At 43.8% G+C, this 19,647-nt stretch overlaps 1 protein-coding gene and 1 long non-coding RNA gene across 2 annotated transcripts in view; both read left to right on the top strand.

Annotated features, from left to right (window-relative positions):
- Positions 1-19,647, top strand: part of CTTNBP2 (cortactin binding protein 2) — a 120,057-nt gene extending 100,410 nt beyond the window's left edge. Inside the window, 8 exon segments of the mRNA XM_081877794.1 lie at positions 527-705; positions 2,297-2,502; positions 3,853-4,038; positions 4,865-4,925; positions 6,254-6,386; positions 9,953-10,057; positions 17,664-17,822; positions 17,825-19,647. Coding sequence (XP_081733920.1) covers positions 527-705; positions 2,297-2,502; positions 3,853-4,038; positions 4,865-4,925; positions 6,254-6,386; positions 9,953-10,057; positions 17,664-17,822; positions 17,825-17,983 — 1,188 coding nt within the window. The 3' untranslated portion in view covers positions 17,984-19,647.
- Positions 14,007-16,258, top strand: LOC309350907. Its single transcript, XR_014160586.1, has 3 exons — positions 14,007-14,187; positions 14,506-14,670; positions 15,041-16,258. It is a non-coding gene; the product is annotated as an uncharacterized lncRNA (long non-coding RNA).

Genomic DNA, 19,647 nt, shown 5'->3' with positions numbered 1-19,647 from the left:
GCTCAAGAAATCAGTTGATGTTACTACCACTGGAAGGGCGAAAGAAAACCCTCCATAGTTTCAAATATTAAAATTTTGGTTCATATTAGAAGCTGGAGCATCCTACTGAATTTGCATCTTCTTAAAATTGTTTACATTTAGGTGTGCTTTGGAGTTTCTGGCCACTGCTTGTGTTGTTTCAAAAGAACTCAAATGTTTTCATCTTTCCGAGTTTGGAAATAATTCACACATGCCTGTACACCATTTGATATCTTATCGCTTGGTCACTCAACACAATGACTTTCAGCTATGAAAGCTCCATCAAAAAGCACTTGTGTGATGAGAAGTGAGAAGGACAGGTGTCTTGGTGGTATTTGATCCATGGTGGGTTTTTCACACGAGCAGTGACTGCTTGATGCTGCGGTTATCAAGGAATGAGCATGCAAGTGTTTTAGTGAAACCTACTGCTTATGTACAGCATGTTGCGTTGTGAAGTTGCTTTCCTTCTTCAAAGAGGTCCAAAACCAATCATCTGCTCTCTCTCCAGTTCAAAGGAAAAATGCCTCCTCCGTGTGATCCAGTGTGCAAGATCATAGATTGGATTCTCGCAGTCTGGCACCAACTCAATTCATGTTTATCACGGCTTGGTGCACCTGAAGCACTTGTTGGACCGAAGCATTTTCTGTCTTGTCCGGTGGTGCCTGGTCACAGCCACACAACAGTGAAGTAAGTCTTGTCGTTTAATCTTCATTCATGATACAGTGCAGCAGTGACATCCTTAAAATACTTACTTCTCCAGTACATCACTGTAATCTGTTCTAGCACCACTAATTCAGATTTATAGAGTTTCCCAATCTTTCTCCCATGGCTGTACTCTTTCTAATTTTGTGTTACACCGTGTCTTCTTGGCAGCCATTTTGCGACTGGCACCCACAGCTTTTTCTCAAAATTCAAAATGTACCTGCTGCTTACAAAAGGTTGGCAAGCCCTGATATACTGCTTAATTGCAATTATGTACAACACAGAGCAGAATAACTTCATTCTTTTTTAAAAAATAAAATAGTTGCAGCACCACTGTGTAGACATTTACTTGGTTACAGATTCTGAATTTATTATTCTTTTACTTTTTATTTCATTCCGACAATCATGATGGTGCTCTGATGTAAATGAGTTCCTTAAATGCTCAGGGGTATTTTCTCTCTTTTTTAGTAGAGCTAGCAAACTCTTTGGTTAGTTCTTTTTTTGATATAACATATCAGGAATATACAGTGGTGCCCCGCAAGACGAATGCCTCGCAAGACGGAAAACTCGCTAGACGAAAGAGTTTTCCGTTTTGGAGGTGCTTCGCAAAACAAATTTCCTATGGGTTTGCTTCGCAAGATGAAAATGTCTTGCGAGTTCCTGCGGGGTTTTTTTCCTCCCCCCTTTTTCTAAGCCGCTAAGCCGCTTATCCGCTAAGCCGCTAAAAGCCGCTAAACCGCTAATAGCGCTAATCCGCTAAGCCGTCAATGGGCTTGCTTCGCAAGACGAAAAAACCGCTAGATGAAGAGACTCGTGGAACGGATTCTTTTCGTCTTGCGAGGCACCACTGTATAAGGAGTTGCAAAGCATGCAATGGCAGTAGTGGGGAAAAGTAATTGTGTGCTTCACAACTGCAGTAATACACACTGGGCCTCCATTAGACTATTAAATCCAGGGGCTAAAATTACATTTTATGTCTTTGATTATGATTACATGACACACTTGTCACATAGAAAGGGAGGTTCAAGTTCTTGGAAGTGTTTGTACAGCCCAAGTACAATTGTACCTTGGTTCTCGAACGCCTTGGTACTCGGACATTTTGGCTCCCAAACGCTGCAAACCTGGAAGTGAGTGTTCCGGTTTGCAAACGTTTTTCGGAAGCCAGACATCCGACGTGGCTTCCGTGGCTTCCAACTGAGTACAGGAAGCTCCTGCAGCCAATTGGAAGCCGCACCTTGGTTTTCGAACCGTTTTGGGAGTCGAACAGATTCCCAGAATGTATTAAGTTCAACAACCAAGGTACAACTGTACAATTGCTGTCCAGGTGTCTTTCTCAGAATTTGTAGGCGCTCTCTGTGGTCTCAGAAAGAGATATTTTATATCACCTGATATTTTTTTTACCAGCATGCAAGGGACTGAATATAGGATCTTCTGAACTCAAAGCACGCACTCTGCCTTTAAACTATTGCCCCATACCAGAAGAGGGAATTTCAACAGCATCTCATGCAAGGATGAAAAAAACTGCAGCTACAATTTTCATGCCTTAGCGTTATTTCTTTTCCCTCTGTGCTCCAAGGTGGATGTCCAAGTTATGGAATTCTGTCATTGCTCCCCGAGTTCAAGAAGCAATTCTCTCCAGAGCTTCTCTGAAAAGACCATCCACACTGGGACAGATGGCAGTCAAGAAAAGTCCGAGCCAAGGGCAACAGGCTGTGGTGAAAGCTGCGCTCAGCATCCTCTTAAATAAAGCTGTTCTGCATGGATGTCCTCTTCCCAGAGCAGGTGGGAAATAGTAACTGGGTTGATTGCTAGACTCAAAAGTCCAGGAAGGAAACTGAAGGCTATAACCCAGCAATCCTAGAAGACATTGATAGCACTCACTAACTACCACATCTCAGACATGGTTTCAAGAAACGTGTTTTGGAGTGATCAGAATATCTTAAGCAATTCAAAAGCAAAATGCTGTTGCTTGCCTGTCTGATCTGGGGAAAATTCATTCTTGACCACAAAACTATGAAGATTACTGATCACGTAGTGTTAAACTAGAGTTGAGGGAGTCATTTCTCCATGAGTTCATCTCTCGGCACTGTTATGTTGTGAACTGCCCTGAGGTCTACAGATGAAGAGTGGTATATTTATTATTATTATTATTATTATTATTATTATTATTATTATTATTATGTGCTACAGCCACATAGGTGTGGTCAATTGCATGGGTCTTTCCCATGGAGTTTGAGCACTAGATATTTTTATTTTGCAAGGGGTCTGACGTGTTCACAAATGTAGATAAATTCTCAATTTTTTCTTATTTTTGTTGTGGCCAAGTGTTTGAGTATATTGCTCATAGTTCCCTTTATTGGTCCAGCCACTGCAGCTCTCTCCTTTCTGGCTACGAGGGCCTGAATCTCTATTTTTGCATTCATCTCTTCTCTTTCTCTCTCATGCAACCATCACACACACGGTTTCTGCCCCTGGTGCTTCCTGTGTCATTTGCTTGTGTGTTTCTTTGTGAAACCAAAGGTAATTCATTTTTACATTGGGGCCCGTGATTTATTTCTGCTTGAGCAATTAGGTAGCCCACGATTGTAAGAGATCTAGTGCTTACTGCTGAGCCCACAAAACCCATCAATTAAGTCTCAAAAACCTATAATATTTCATTGTTTGACCTCTTTATTCATCCTTGCAATCACAGCAAATCTTCCACTTCCATAAAACCATGGTGGTTTTTTTAAAAAAAGCTCAGCTGATGCTCTTTTAGACAAAGGCATTTGACATCGCAAGATGGAAAACCTGCTAGACGAAAGGGTTTTCCGTTTTGGAGGCGTTTCACAAAACGAATTTCCCTATGGGCTTGCTTCGCAAGACGAAAATGTCTTGCGAGTTCCTGAGGGTTTTTTCCCCTCCCCCCCCTTTTCCTAAACCGCTAAGCCGCTTAACAGCTGATCGCTAAAAGCCGCTAAACCGCTAATAGCCCTAATCCGCTAAGCTGTCAATGGGCTTGCTTCGCAAGACGAAAAAACCGCTATACGAAGAGCCTCACGGAACGGATTAATTTTGTCTTGCGAGGCACCACTGTATAATATTTCAGGTCTTGAATTATCACCACGGCTTATTTTGTTCTCAATGTTTCAGAACTGGATCGGTACATTGCTGATTTCAAAGGAGGAAACTTCCCCCTCTCTATGGTGTCAAACTACAAGACTTGCCCCAAGAAAAGAGGAGAAAGCATCGCTTGGAGAAAAGTGAGCACCAGTCCTCGGAAGAAACCAGGCCACTTGTCAGCCCAGTCCTGGAGTAGGAAAGAGGAGAACGCAGAAGGTAATGGCTAATGGGAATGAAAGGCCCTGTAGGAACTGCAGAGATGGGCCAGGAAATTCTGTTTAATGTGAATGTTCTGTCCTTTAACCATTCAGTCAAGGCTCTTTCATTTCTGAGGAGGAGTTGTTGTTGTTGTTGTTGTTGTTGTTGTTCTGTCCTTTAACCATTCAGTCAAGGCTCTTTCATTTCTGAGTTGTTGTTGTTGTTGTTGTTGTTGTTGTTGTTGTTGTTGTTGTTTACCAACGATATGCATAATCCACTCACCACCGCTGAAGTGCAACTTCTCCTTAACCCTGCTAAAACAGATACAGTGGACGCTCGGGTTGCAAATGTGATCTGTGAGGGACGCACGTTCACAACCCGCAGCGTTCGCAACCCGGAGCGATTCGGCGCTTCTACGCATGCGCGACCCCCGAAACCCGGAAGTAACCCGTTCCAGTCCTTCCGTGTTTCACTGGTGCGTAACCCAAAAAAACGCGATCTGAAGCGCCTGTAACCCGAGGTATGACTGTGCAGTGGTACCTCGGGTTACAGACGCTTCAGGTTACAGACTCCAATAACCCAGAAATAGTACCTCAGGTTAAGAACTTTGCTTCAGGATGAGAACAGAAATCGTGCGGCGGTGGCGCGGCAGCAGCGGGAGGCCCCATTAGCTAAAGTTGTACCTCAGGTTAAGAACAGTTTCAGGTTAAGTACAGACCTCCTGAACGAATTTAGTTCTTAACCCGAGGTACCACTGTACAGGATTGGCACCACTGGTGCTTCAGGGATTACTCCCACCGACTGTATGTGTGTGTCAATGCTTCTCATCCTTCGTCTTGTGTAGGTGTCAAGTCAAAGAACATATTGCAGGAAAATGGGAACAAAATGGCTTCTCTAACAAAAAAGTAAGTTGCTTTTGGAGGGGGACTGGAAAATTATTAGGCAATGATAAAATTAAATAACTGAATTCTGTAATAACCTAGTACTGTACATTTTTATGTGGCTTTGTCCCGGTCCGTCTTCTACAAAATTTTAGATAATTGTTTGCCCTGTTGTAAGCCTGTCATGTGAGATGAGGTGAGCATCATTGCCCTCCCCTCCCCCAACTACAAAGGAAATGGGACAATATGCAGACAATAATATTCACCTTAAATTACTCTGGCTGGATGCCGTAGCCACGTGCAGATGGCAAACACAAAGCTGCCAATTCACAACCTGCCAAAATGCCACAAAGGTTGGAAAGCACAAGTCCTGAAGAACTGCAGGTTCTTTGCTGCCAGTTGCCACAGCCTCAACATGTTTTGTTAAAAAGATAAAAGTGGTTGAGAGCAATGTGCAGGGTTGGTGCACCCATGAAGCAAGGTGAGGCAACCGCTTCAGGTGGCAAGGATCCACCAGGGCAGCAGATCCCAATGTCGATCTTTCTCTCTCATTCCTGATGTTCCTGATCATCCATCACCCCATTTTTCCTGAAAGGGAGGGAGGTGCCTCAGGTGTCAAAATGTCTTGAGCTGGTCCTGCCAATGTGCATGTGAGTGCTATTGGACACATGCCTGGTCTTCAGGAACATTCTATGACGTTCCTGGCTTATACGAAACAGAACAGCCTACACACTTGCTTTTGAATAGTTCACAGGAATGAATTCCCATCTGTATTAGTTTGCAGAATGCCAGTCCTTAAGCCAGTGTGATACTTTCTAAAAATCCTGCTGTCCATTCTATATACTGTTGAGCAAATGGTCAAAGGCACAGATTAACTGAATGAGACTCAAGTCAAGTTTAGTTTTACTTCTCCAGAGGATTTGCAGCTTTGGGAGAACACTTTACATATAGACATTATCTGTTGTTTCAACAGATTGTGACTCAATCCTATGTAAATGTTTGAAATGCCTCTGTTAAAAAAAAAATATTGTGCTTGCATTTATGTTTGATGATATGAAAGGTCTGTCTGCGGTGTTTAATGGTTGCCATTGTTTAATGTTGCATGTGTGAACTTGCTCGCACATTATACTAGAAAAGGCCATTTCTCCCTTGTAGATTAGTAAGGAAATGCCCGTGTAGCAGGGAAGGTTAATTAAACCACTCATAGAATTAATATTCAACCAAGATATATTTTGAGTAGACCCAAAACTCTCAATTTTAAAATCTCATCTTTCCTAGGCAACAGTGTCAAGAATGATTTTTTTAATGAACTTGTAGAATAAATTAAATTGGCTTTTGTTTTGTTTTCCTAGACGTCTAGAAGATGACCCACTAAGTGTGTTAAACCTGGAGCAGAGGCTATCGGTTAGTTCTGATGATGAAGTAGACCTTGTGCAAGAGCTTCAGAGCATATGTTTAAGCAAATCGGAATCTGACATAAGCAAGGTAACTGCAGTCTACATCTCTTCACAACGTAATCGGCCTGTCCGTTTCCTCTGGTTCCATCCATGCTTCATTCCAAAACGTCACAATTTTCTCCCGTTCTCAGGAAAACATTCATAGACTCATCCATCTCTCTAAGTGCCTTCCTTTTCTGTTTCTACCCGGTGTTGTCTCCAAACTCCTTCAGTTGACTGCTTACTCCCACTTTTCATTTATTTATTCCATTTCAAAATGCTTATAATTACATAAATAAAAAATAAGGCTGGATTTAAATAGAGCACTTGCAGAATTACAATTCCAAAATGTCTGCAAAATGGCTTATTCTCACTTCTTTCTCCTCCAACTCCTCTCCTGCTCTCTATTTAAAGTGCTCTCAGCAGATGATTTCCTCACGGCCAAATTCAAAGGTCTCTGTCCTCATCTTGCCAGATTCCCTTCTTGCCCTAGTTTCTGTCCTCAACTGGGTCTCTTCCTACCTGACCATTCTCTCGTTTCTCTGTTCCATGTTTCCATTAGAATCTGTCTCAGTGATATATTGTTGTTCCCAATCCTAGGTTATTCCATCAGATCCCATGGTTTTCATATTGCCTGTATGCTGGTACCCAGTTTTGTCTCCCTATCCCAGACCAAGATCCCCCTCCATTCATTCCTCAGTTCTTAAGTACTTCTCTGACATTGCTGCTTATATGTTACATCGCCCTCTCAAACTCATTCCTATGCTTCCTTTCCTCATATACTCTGTATTAGACATTTGCATCTCTGTGTCCATTGAGAATATCACCATCTACCTCATTGGATAGACACGTCTCTTCCACACTGCCACCAAGTCACTTCATTTTCACCTGTTTTAACATTGTAAAAATGCAGCCTTTCTTTTCTGCTTTGTCAGCAAATATTCTGATTTGTGGTCTTGTCATCTCCCATTCTGAAAGCTGCAACCTTCTCTCCCCTCTTCCTACACCCACCCTATACCAATGCTCTACCACCAAACAAGTCATCTGTTAATAATAATAATAATAATTTATTATTTGTACCCTGCCCATCTGGCTGGGTTTCCCCAGCCACTCTGGGCGGCTTCCAACAGAGATGAAAAATACACTAAAATGTCACATATTAAAAACTTCCCTGAACAGGGCTGCCTTCAGATGTCTTCTGAATGTCAGGTAGTTGTTTATCGCTTTGACGTCTGATGGGAGGGCATTCCACAGGGCGGGCGCCACTACCGAGAAGGCCCTCTGCCTGGTTCCCTGTAACTTGGCCTCTCGCAGTGAGGGAACCGCCAGAAGGCCCTCGGAGCTGGACCTCAGTGTCCGGGCAGAACGATGGGGGAGGAGACGCTCCTTCAGATATACTGGACCGAGGCCATTTAGGGCTTTAAAGGTCAGCACCAACACTTTGAATTGTGCTCGGAAACGTACTGGGAGCCAATGTAGGTCTTTCAAGACCGGTGTTATATGGTCTCGGCGGCCGCTCCCAGTCACCAGTCTAGCTGCCGCATTCTGGATTAGTTGTAGTTTCCGGGTCACCTTCAAAGGTAGCCCCACGTAGAGCGCATTGCAGTAGTCCAAGCGGGAGCTAACCAGAGCATGTACCACTCTGGCGAGACAGTCTGCAGGCAGATAGGGTCTCAGCCTACGTACCAGATGGAGCTGGTAAACAGCTGCCCTGGATACAGATTTGACCTGTGCCTCCATGGACAGCTTTGAGTCCAAAATGACTCCCAGGCTGCGCACCTGGTCCTTCAGGGGCACAGTTACCCCATCCAGGACCAGGGAATCCTCCACACCTGCCCGCCTCCTGTCCCCCAAAAACAGTACTTCTGTCTTGTCAGGATTCAACCTCAATCTGTTAGCCGCCATCCATCCTCCAACCGCTTCCAGACACTCACACAGGACCTTCACCGCCTTCACTGGTTCTGATTTAAAAGAGAGGTAGAGCTGGGTATCATCTGCATACTGATGAACACCCAGCCCAAACCTCCTGATGATCTCTCCCAGTGGCTGCATGTAAATGTTGAAAAGCATGGGGGAGAGGACAGAACCCTGGGGCACCCCACAAGTGAGAGCCCAGGGGTCTGAACACTCATCCCCCACCACCACTTTCTGAACACGGCCCAGGAGGAAGGAGCGGAACCACTGTATGACAGTGCCCCCAGCTCCCAGCCCCTCAAGACGGTCCAGAAGGATGTCATGGTCGATGGTATCAAACGCCGCTGAGAGATCCAGCAGAACTAGGAAACAGCTCTCACCTTTGTCCCTAGCCCACCGGAGATCATCAACCAGTGCGACCAAGGCAGTTTCAGTCCCATGATGAGGCCTGAATCCTGACTGGAAGGGATCCAAATGGTCCGCTTCTTCCAGGCGTGCCTGGAGTTGTTCAGCAACCACTCGCTCAATCACCTTGCCCAAGAATGGAAGGTTTGAGACTGGGCGATAATTGGCCATCGTGGCCGCATCTAAAGATGGTTTTTTAAGAAGCGGTTTAATAACCGCCTCTTTCAGCGGGTCTGGGAAGGCTCCCTCACGGAGGGAAGCATTCACCACCCCACGAAGCCCATCGCCCAGTCCTTCCCGGCTAGCTTTTATAAGCCAGGATGGGCAAGGATCCAGGAGACAGGTGGTTGGCTTCACTCGTCCAAGCAGCCTGTCCACATCCTTGGAGGTAACAGATTGGAATTGATCCCACACAACTAGACCAGACAGGACTCTAGCACTCTCCCGCCCCAGCCCTGCTCCCACAGTGGAGTTTTATTGCTCAGACCACCTGACAGCTGTCCTTAATTCCTACACCATCTTTCAGCCTGGAATCCATCACAACATCCTCATCTGTGCTTTCAAAGCTCCCTGTGGCTTTGTATCCTCTTATCCTGGCCACCTTTGCATCCCAATACTCCTGCTGGTGTTCAGGTCCATCATCTGTCTGAACATCTCCTTCCCTTTCCCTTTCTCACCCTGCCCCTTATGTCTGAAACTTGTTTTCAAAAATGGCTGCAAGTTGTTGTCTCTCTCTTCCATTAACTCTCTCCTTGAAACTCACATTTTCCATGAAGTTTTTGGTGCATGCCCTTATTTATTTGTACAAATATTTATAGACCGCTATTTCATAGTGGAGTAACTCATTATGTAGAAGTTCCATCATCATATGGAAAGTTCCCTTGCTGCCTCCAATAATGTCACGTTTGTGTCCTGTAGACAATATTGGATGTACCGTGGTGCTGCATAAGTTGTATCTAATCACAGAAGACATAGCGTATAGACTGCAGCTTGGCAACACTCTTTTCAACTCTGAAAACCTTTATAATATGTTTACAGAGTGTATTACCAAGGTTTAAGAGGTTTATCAAAGCAGATTAACAATGATACGCAGAACATTACTTAAAAACATGTATCAGTTTTTGTATATGCGAGTGAGATTTCCCTCTGACTTCATAATCTTATCTCTGTTGTCGCTATCAGTCTATTGATCATGGGAAGCTAGTGTAGACTTAACGTGGGGCATAGGCATATCCCTGTTTTGACTTCTAACACTTGACTTTTTCCATCCCTCCTTCTTCACCAAACCTTATACAGATAGTAGATTCAAAGGATGAGCTGGTGATGATGATTAATGCTTCTCAGAAGGATCCTGTGTTTTCAGCAAACGTCATTAAGGCCAAAACTTCAGCATCACAGCAGGTTTGTGACGAGTTGTGACAATGTGGCATAAGGATGTCTTTGTATGTCTGTGACCTAAGCCTAGAGTTGTTTGTTAGATTCAGGGCATACTGAGCACAATCACTGCATGGTTGCCAAGGCCCTTTATATTGTGTTGTCCTTGTGGAAGTGAAGTTTCACCATGAGAGAAGGCAGAGAACAACAGAGACAGGCACAAGATGGGCAAGAAAGACTGATGCGCATGAAATATGCGCACAAAGGTGGAGAGAGAGAGAGAGAGAGAGAGAGAGAGAGAGAGAGAATGAAACAAATATGCAGGCTAGACATCATCCTATGAACCACTGGTTGCCATGGGAAGATGTTAAAATATTTTAGATTTTTGAAAACAAAAATCAGAAGAGGTGTTGTGTTTGACAACTCCATTGTCCAGAAAGTCTATTTTGCTTTTGCATTTGCGTTAGAGTTTTATTTTTGTTGAGCTACCTGGTCATTTACAGAAATAGTGAATACATACTTATGCATTTATTTAAAGCATTTTTACCCTGCTCTTTAGCCAAAAAGGCTCCCAGAGCAGCTTACAAGATCAGAGAGAAGATAGCCCTTGCCTTCAGGATGATAATCTAAAAACACCACACACTTGGAAAAGGGGATGGCGAGGGAGGAGGAGGAGAATGGCAAGCTCAGACAGTTATTATAATGACTATGTAGGATGAGAATAGTTCTAGAAGCCTAATGAAATGGCTGCTGCTAGGGAGAACCAAAGGCAGCTGGCATCTCAACTGAGGCAACAGCCTTGCTTCACCTCTCTCTCTCTCTCTCTCCCCCTCTCTGCTGTGCAGCTTCATAGAATTATACAACTTTTTACTGCGGCTATTTATCATTTATGAAGAAGTTCCAGTGTGCACAGGATTTCAAAGTCTCTTGCTTTATTCATATAAACATCCTCTGAAGTAAGGAGAAAAATTAAAAATTGAGCCCTGCAAATGGGAAGTGTCGCCCAAAGGACCCAGCAAGAATAGATCCTTGCCCCAGTCGGACGTGCTGTCTCCAGTTAAGCGTTTTAGGTTGCAGTCCCATATTTACTTATTTAAGAACTGTGGAAGCCAGTTGGGCTTTCTTCTGTGTACAGGTCCATACTGTTGTTCTCCTACAGTGCACAAACAGAAGTGGTAAGTTATCAACGATACACCATGGAAAACCCCAAAAGATTGTTGCTTACTCCCCTGCTAAACAATTTAAAAATCTTTGTGGTTCACAGCTTATTGATGCTCAGTGGCACTGTGGGTTAAACCACAGAGCCTAGGGCTTGCCGATGAGAAGGTTAGCGGTTTCAATCCCCGCGACGGGGTGAGCTCCCGTTGCTCCCGTTCCATCTCCTGCCTACCTAGCAGTTCAAAAGCACATCAAAGTGCAAGTAGATAAATAGGTACCGCTCCAGCGGGAAGGTAAACGGCATTTCTGTGTGCTGCTCTGGTTCGCCAGAAGCGGCTTAGTCATGCTGGCCACATGACCTGGAAGCTGTATGCCGGCTCCCTCGGCCAATAAAGCGAGATGAGCGCCGCAACCCCAGACTCGTCCGCAACTGGATCTAACGCTTGGGGTCCCCTTTACCTTTACCATGGATGAGGGGCAAAGTTTCTTAAACGTCTGGCAACCAGACTGGGGGCATTGAAAGAGCACATTTAGTTGTTTTATTTTCCTAATTTATGAATATTATTTCACACGAGTCTCGAGGCGATTCGCAAACATGCCGTAACACAGCTTGCCGTACAGAAACCTGACAAAAGATAGGTTTATGTAACCTTTTCCTTCAGCTGGAAAAGCGTGTTTAAACAAAAATGTCTTCTGTCCCTTCCTGAACATACAGACAGCGTGTGCCTGTTGTATCTGAACAGGAATTCTTGTGGGGGAAATTGCTCAGTCGGTCTAATGGAAGATTTCCCCACAGTAAAGTACAAAGGGCTACCATTTAGTGGCAGAATAAAAAGAAGTACCCAACCAGGTGGGCAGAGTATATATAATAAAATTATTATTATTACTTATAGCAGAAGGGGAGTGCCATAAGAGATACTTGGTGACCAGCTGGAGGCATTAACAGCTGCCATGGGCAGCAAAGGCCTGGTTCACACTGAAGGGACCTGGGGGGAAATTGTGTCTGGACTATACCATATCAGATTACAGTGGAAGTGGTCATATGACTGATATTTTTAAATCTATTCTTGTACAGCTGTACCTTGGAAGTCAAACGGAATCCATTCTGGAAATCCGTTCGACTTCCAAAACGTTCAGAAACCAAAGCACAGCTTCTGATTAGCTGTGGGGAGCTTCCTGCAGCCAATCAGAAGCCGTGGAAGCCCCGCCGGATATTTGACTTCCAAAATATGTTCGCAAACCGGAGCAGTCACTTCTGGGTTTGTGGCATTCCAGAACCAAAACATTCTGGAATTAAGCTGTTTCAAAATGAAGATACGGCTGTACTTGCATGTTATTGGGGGTTGGGATTTACATCATCAGGGAAAGCCCCTTGCAAGGACTTCCATTTGCACTGTGGTGCTTAAATCCGTCTCTACACTGCCCCATGCACCACCAAATTGGCTTGGGGTAGAGGGTCATAAAACCCCCAGAACAGCACACAGGGCAGGGAGAGCGGGAATCAATCTCTCTGGCAATTTGGAATGCTTGTGCAGACAGAAAAAATTGAAGAGCACAACACAACACTGTATAAATCTTTTTGACTTTCCCCCCATTTTCAGTAGGATATGAACAGAGGCCTAGGGAGTGGGTAGGCTGTGTTGAATTGGTGGGTGGGCTGAGTGAATTGCTGAGCTATTAACATGAGTGAAACCTCCCTTGACAAACGTGGCGTTCTTCACCCCTATTGCTGTGTGCCTTTAGCACTGGGGATTGTGTGTGATTGTTTGTGTGTTGCTATCCCATACCGATTCGTGACTTGCCTTTCAGTTGTATAATAATCAGAATGAAGTATTTTTGCTGGCATTTGAAATGAGCCCCATGCCCTAGAAGATTTTGTTTCTTAAAAAAAAGAAGTTTTGTGACACCCACACAAAACACAGCCCACTCTGAGGAAAAATAATTGAGAAACTCAGACTAGCCAATACTAGGATGAAAGAGCATTCGGCTTCAGCCATTCATGATCGGGCCCAGAGACCATGAACTCTCCAGATGGTTGTCGTTACCATGGAAACTCAAAAACACAGAGGAAGTGGCTGAATAAAATGGTACCCAAGGGGGAGGGTTGCTTGGAAGTCACAATTAGAAATGTTCAGTTGCTTAAAAGGCTTTTCCCCCCTTCCTCTGAGTTGTAAGAGGCTGTTGCCTTCTTAGCATGTGAAATAGGAAAGAGGGAAGAACGTCTGCAAAGCATCTCAGAATGTATACAAAGATAATCACATGGAGGCCTGTCTGGGAGTGTCACTTGTGATGAGTTTGTACATCAGCCTATATGCTTTCTCCCAGTAGGAAAGTGGCAGCTACCTGGAGAAGGGGGGTGGTTAGATATTTAAGCAGACCGAATGACAGTAGCGTGTGAGACTCTTCACCTCAGGGTCATGGCTTCAGGCCCCACATTGGGCAAAAGATTCCTGCATTGGGGGGTGGACTAGATGACCCTCGCAGTCCCTTCCAACATTATGTTCTGTCCACAAAGCTGTAGCTGCATCTGCACTGCAGATCCTGCACTGAGCAAGGGCGTGGGGTGGATGATCGCCAAAGGCCCTTCCAACTAGCTCTATACGTGTGTTCAAAACAATGTTTGCAATTCAGTTTAATAATAATAATAATAATAATAATAATAATAATAATAATAATAATAATACTACACAGGTCTATGTATTCATACTGATTCAGTCAGTCACTGATGGGGAATATATATATAAACATTTAGGTGCCTCCACAACGCTTGGAAAGTTTAAGCTTGCTCTCTCTCTCTCTCTCTCTATATATATATATATCCCCATGCACCTTGATTAAGTCAGAAAAAGGCATTTTTTTATTTATTTCCTGTGAAACTCAATTTGAGGGAGGGGGCTCATTTCCAGTGGCAAGTATATTTTGATGAATTCATGAGTGAAAAATGGCATCAAATGAACGCAGTAGCTTGATCAGTTCCATCTTTGTGGTATGTTGTTGTTGTTTAGTCGTTTAGTCGTGTCCGACTCTTTGTGACCCCATGGACCAGAGCATGCCAGGCACTCCTGTCTTCCATTGCCTCCTGCAGCTTGGTCAGACTCATGCTGGTAGCTTCGAGAACACTGTCCAACCATCTCGTCCTCTGTCGTCCCTTCTCCTTGTGCCCTCCATCTTTCCCAACATCAGGGTCTTTTCCAGGGAGTCTTCTCTTCCCATGAGGTGGCCAAAGTATCGGAGCCTCAGCTTCACGATCTGTGCTTCCAGTGAGCACTCAGGGCTGATTTCCTTAAGAATGGATAGGAATGTGGTATAGTTGCCAGCAGATGTTGGTTATAAGAAGCAACCATGCAGCAGGGACCAAACAGGGTGTGTATTGTGTACAGATCAGCCTTCCAACTTACATTTGTTAAATCATCTCATTATAATATGGTTTGTGGCAAATATATAACTACTGCAGTAGAGATTTTTACTGATTTAGATAAAAGGTAGTAAAAAGGTAAAGATACCCCTGCCCGTACAGGCCAGTCTTGCCAGGCTCTAGGGTTGTGCGCTCATCTCACTCTATAGGCCGGGAGCCAGCGCTGTCCGCAGACACTTCCGGGTCACGTGGCCAGCGTGACAAGCTGCATCTGGCGAGCCAGCGCAGCACATGGAACGCCGTTTACCTTCCCGCTGGTAAGCGTCCCTATTTATCTACTTGCACCCAGGGGTGCTTTCGAACTGCTAGGTTGGCAGGCGCTGGGACCGAACGACGGGAGCGCACCCCGCCGCGGGGATTCGAACCGCCGACCATGCGATCGGCAAGTCCTAGGCGCTGAGGTTTTACCCACAGCGCCACCCGCGTCCCATCAAAAGGTAGTACTGAAGTGAAAGAAGAATAGTTGGTCAGAGCATGGTGCTGATAATGCCAAGGTTGCAGATTTGATCCCTGTACAGGACAGCTGCATGTTCCAGCCATATTGGTCAACATTTCCCATTTTTTAAGGGAAATTCCCTTATTCCGAATAGGATTCCTCGCAAGAAAAGGGAAAAGTTGACAGCTATGGTTCCAGCATTGCAGGGGGTTGGACTAGATGACCCTTAGGGTCCCTTCCAACTCTACGATTGTATGAAATAGGGTGAGATGTTGTGCCCTTCCTTCCCTGTATCCACACCTTTAGCATTGTTTTCCCCCATTTTTGGGGGGGGGGGAGGGATGGAAGATAGATTTTACTTTGTCCAGAAGTGTGCATAGAAATCTCTGCAGCATTTAGACGGCTTCAGTCTCCTCTGCAGAGGTCATGCATTTATCAGCGGGTTTTATGTTATCCAGATTAGAACCCACCAGGCTTGCAGAAAGAGCAGGTACACAGATATGCCTACGGTTCTTTCTTCTTGCTGCTTGGTGTAGCTTCTGGAATCGTAAGATGCGGTGGGGGAAGGGAGGGAAGCAGAAAATAGGAGAAGACAAGACATGCATTTAAAAATAGAAACAGGGATATTGTAGAAATAGAAAAAAAAAGTCCAGATATGGTGGTGGGCATAGAATCTATTTAGTCTTAAAAGGCATGTAGGCATTCTGTAATCACAGGCTCTCTTCTTTTCATCCCAAAATACACACTGCAAATGCCACCAGCCATACCATTTTGAGGCCCGAGGAAAATAATCTCGTATAAGCCTCTACACAGGAAACTATTTAATATGCAAAACGTTTGCTTTCTCAACAGTTGGACGGTGGAAATTTTCAGGGTTGTTTTCATACATAAAGTGGTAGGAGCCGGTATATATTTTGAGAAGGGAAAGTGGGGGAACAAAGGAGGTGGATCGAGTTTTGTGTACACAGTGATTCATCGTGAAGGAGAAATGTTTCGTTGTCAATTTTATTTACAAATTGAGCACAATTTCATGCAGTTTCGACACACCTTTGGCTGTGCAGAATTAACACTGCAGAATTCTGACTAGCTAAATAAACTTAAGTAGCACTGTAAAATGGTGCTATTTCTTACTCAGGGAGCTGTAACTCAGTGCATAATAGGTAGCCCAACTTCTCTCATGCCTTAAAGCTTCCCTGTTCCTCACCATTTCACATCACAGCAGCGGTGTATTCTGTGGTTCATCTCAGGTGCCAAAATGTCTTGGACTGACCCTGTCCTGGAAATGCTGTGGTCCCAAACCATTTAGATCAAGACTAGTATTTCAAATTAAGCCCGGGAACAATTTGGTAACAATGCAACGGGTAAAGTATAGGTGTTACACATTCTAAATCTGGGGGCCGGTACACTGTCCCTCAGACCTTGGAGGGGGGGCGGACTATATTTTTAAAAATAATAATGAACGGATTCCTATGCCCCACAATTAACCCAGAGATGCATTTTAAATAAAAGCACACATTCTACTCATGTAAAAACATGCTGATTCCCAGAACATCTGTGGGCCGGATTTAGAAGGTGATTGGGCCAGATCTGGCCCCCGGACCTTAGTTTATCTACCCATGTTCTAAAATGGTAGCTGCAGCAGTTTATGTTTCCAAACGGTTTCTTATGCCAGGCCCATGTTGCGCATGTCGCACTAGCCTCATATGGATGTAACCCGGGCATGTTAAACTGAGGAAAGCCCTCCTTTGATGGCTAGATGAAACCTCTGGTTCAGAGCAGGTATGCCGCTGCTATGGAGCAGCAACAGGAGAGGTTTATGGGAAAACAGTATGTTGGACTAAATGGACCAATCAGGAGGGCTCCTCTTAAATTCTGAACATACAGTTGTACCTTGGATCTTGAACGACTTGTGAGTCGAACGTTTTGGGTGCCAAACGCCGCAAACCCGGAAGTGATTGTTCCGGTCTGCGAACGTTCTTTAATAATAATAATAATAATAATAATTTTTTTATACCCCACCCATCTGGCTGAGTTTCCCCAGCCACTGTGGGCGGCTCCCAGTCAAGTGTTAAAAACATACAGCATTAAATATCAAAAACTTCCCTAAACAGGGCTGCCTTCAGATGTCTTTTAAAGATAGGATAGCTGCTTATTTCCTTCACATCTGAAAGGAGGGTGTTCCACAGGGCGGGCGCCACTACCGAGAAGGCCCTCTGTCTGGTTCCCTCTAACCTCACTTCTCACAATGAGGGAACCGCCAAAAGGCCCTCGGCGCTGGATCTCAGTGTCCGGGCTGAACGATGGGGGTGGAGACGCTCCTTCAGGTTCTTTGGAACCCAAACTTTCACTTCAAAGTAAAAATGCCTAGGGTCGCCCCGCACAATAACAGAGAAAGGCCGGTGCTGGAATCCAAAGACATGGCTTGCATACCACAAAGCAGAGCTGCTGCGATAGTCAGCATAGTACATTCACCCCCTCCATGTATCTGTAACTGCTGGCAGCAGAAGCTTGGTGTAAGCTCAGGGTTCTTGATCCCAGACAATTTTTGCTTCTTTGTTCTTTATTCTTTTTGCTTTGGTCAGGGGTGAAATCATTCATGATATATAATGCTGTTCTGTCGGCAGGATGGGAATTCTGGGATGTGTCCTCTCAGCAGCGGTCCAACAGTGCAATGCAGCAACACGAAGTCAAAAACTGAATCTTTCAAGAGTGGTGTTTCCAGAGTGAAATCTTTTCTTCCTGTGCCCAGAAATAAAGTCAGCCAGTCTTCTCAGAACACTAAATGAAGCAGCAGCAGCAGCAGCAATACAAGGCAAATAGAGGCAGTCAAGGACTCGAAAGAAGAAATTTGGAACATGCACAAAAAAAATACAACTTGAGAAATGCGAATAAATCTACCAGTCTGCCATTCATCCCCCCCCCGCCCCCTTCGGCCTTTGCGTAATCTTAGTTACCTTCAGAGAACAAGTTTATTTACGAGTGTAAATAATTTTAAAATATGTTTTCTCGGTTGTATCTATGGGACCACAGTTTAATTTCTGTGTAAATAAGCTGTTTATAATGGGAAAAAAATATTAGATTATATTAAATTGAACTTTAGAAAGTGAGAGAGCTTCACAGATGATTTTCTAATCTGAAAACGTTTTATTGTTTAATTATATTCAGGGGTATCACTACAAAGAGTGTAAATAATACATGCATAGGCACACACACAATATATATATATATATATATATATATATATATATATATATATATATGAATGAGAGACTTCATCCAGAGATATCTATGTACAAAAGAGCTAGTACCACGTGTGATGTCTTGGTGGAGAGATGTGTTCTCCATTGCATTAAGATGCAGTTAGCAAATTCAGAAGGACTGACTGACTATCTGTACAGCAAAGTCAGTGTGTCATTTGCTGTTTACTCATCACTTGCAATCAGAGACTCTCCTGGAGTTCCACTCTGCTAGTATGCAGTGGGATTCCCACGCAACAGGATCCTATGTGAAAAACTAAGCAGTGGATCTGCTTTCGTTTCCTGTGTATACCGGGATCCTACAGGGGGTTACCTTAAAATGCTATTCTGTGTGTAATATCCCTACTGCCTGTAGAACAGGATCATTGGATATGGATGATAACCTTTATATATAGCTATATATACTGAAGTTTCCTGTGTTTTATTTCATATATTGGGTTGCACAATTCTGTACAGCACTGGCTTAAAGCTAATAATATACATGTGTTTTCAAGGCAAAAAAAGAAAAAAAGTTCACTTTATGAAAAGTGAATGGAATGTGGCAATAATGGGAAGAATTGGGAATACTCCCCAGTTTCTTTCAGTTATAAACTGCATTAAATATTTCGATTGCCCATATTATTGGGTAGTTTGGTTTATTTCTTGTCTCAAACTCCTTTGTCACTTCTCTTTTGCATTCCCGCTCCTGTATGACTGATGATTTGTGCAGACTTTGTTTTTTCTGTTCAAAACAAGAACTCCAAAGCCATCGTAATAAGCAGTCTGTTGTCATTTGTCTCATGCTGCTTTTTATCACGAAAAAAAGAAAGCATTTAATTACGTAAATTATTATTATATATGCTATGCTATAAAAACTCCTCTCCCCCTCTACTTTTCTCATTTTTGACACATGCTAGAAATCTAGGGCATTTTACATTCAAAGATCATTTTTCTTAAAAGGACAGCACTTGATTAGCACGCAGTAGTCATCAGGAGAAAAAGCAACAGCAATAAATTGGGCGATGTGACCCATTTGTGTATCCTGTCTAAAATAATGTTTTAACTGCTATTTCTTCCATCGTACATCCTTTTCGCTCACAGAAGACTGTACCCTTTCAGTGTTCACACTGGGCACAGTTCCAAGACCCTGTCTTGAGATGACACTTTCAGTAAATGAATCAGTACAGATTACTTAAGAAAAACAGGCTACATAGCCAGCTGGTGAATTGCTAAGCACTTGCTGTGACAGTGCTATGAAGATGTGCAATCCAACATCTCTGCAAGAGAGTTTGTAAAAGTAAAGTCAGCAGTTACGTTAAATGTTCTCCTGGAATTTCATCTGTCATGCCAATAAAACCCTTTTGTACTGCAA

The sequence above is a fragment of the Podarcis erhardii genome (genome assembly GCF_964252035.2).
Source record: "Podarcis erhardii genome assembly, chromosome: 10".
Classification (NCBI taxonomy): domain Eukaryota; kingdom Metazoa; phylum Chordata; class Lepidosauria; order Squamata; family Lacertidae; genus Podarcis; species Podarcis erhardii.
This window is presented reverse-complemented; position numbering and strand designations above follow the sequence as displayed.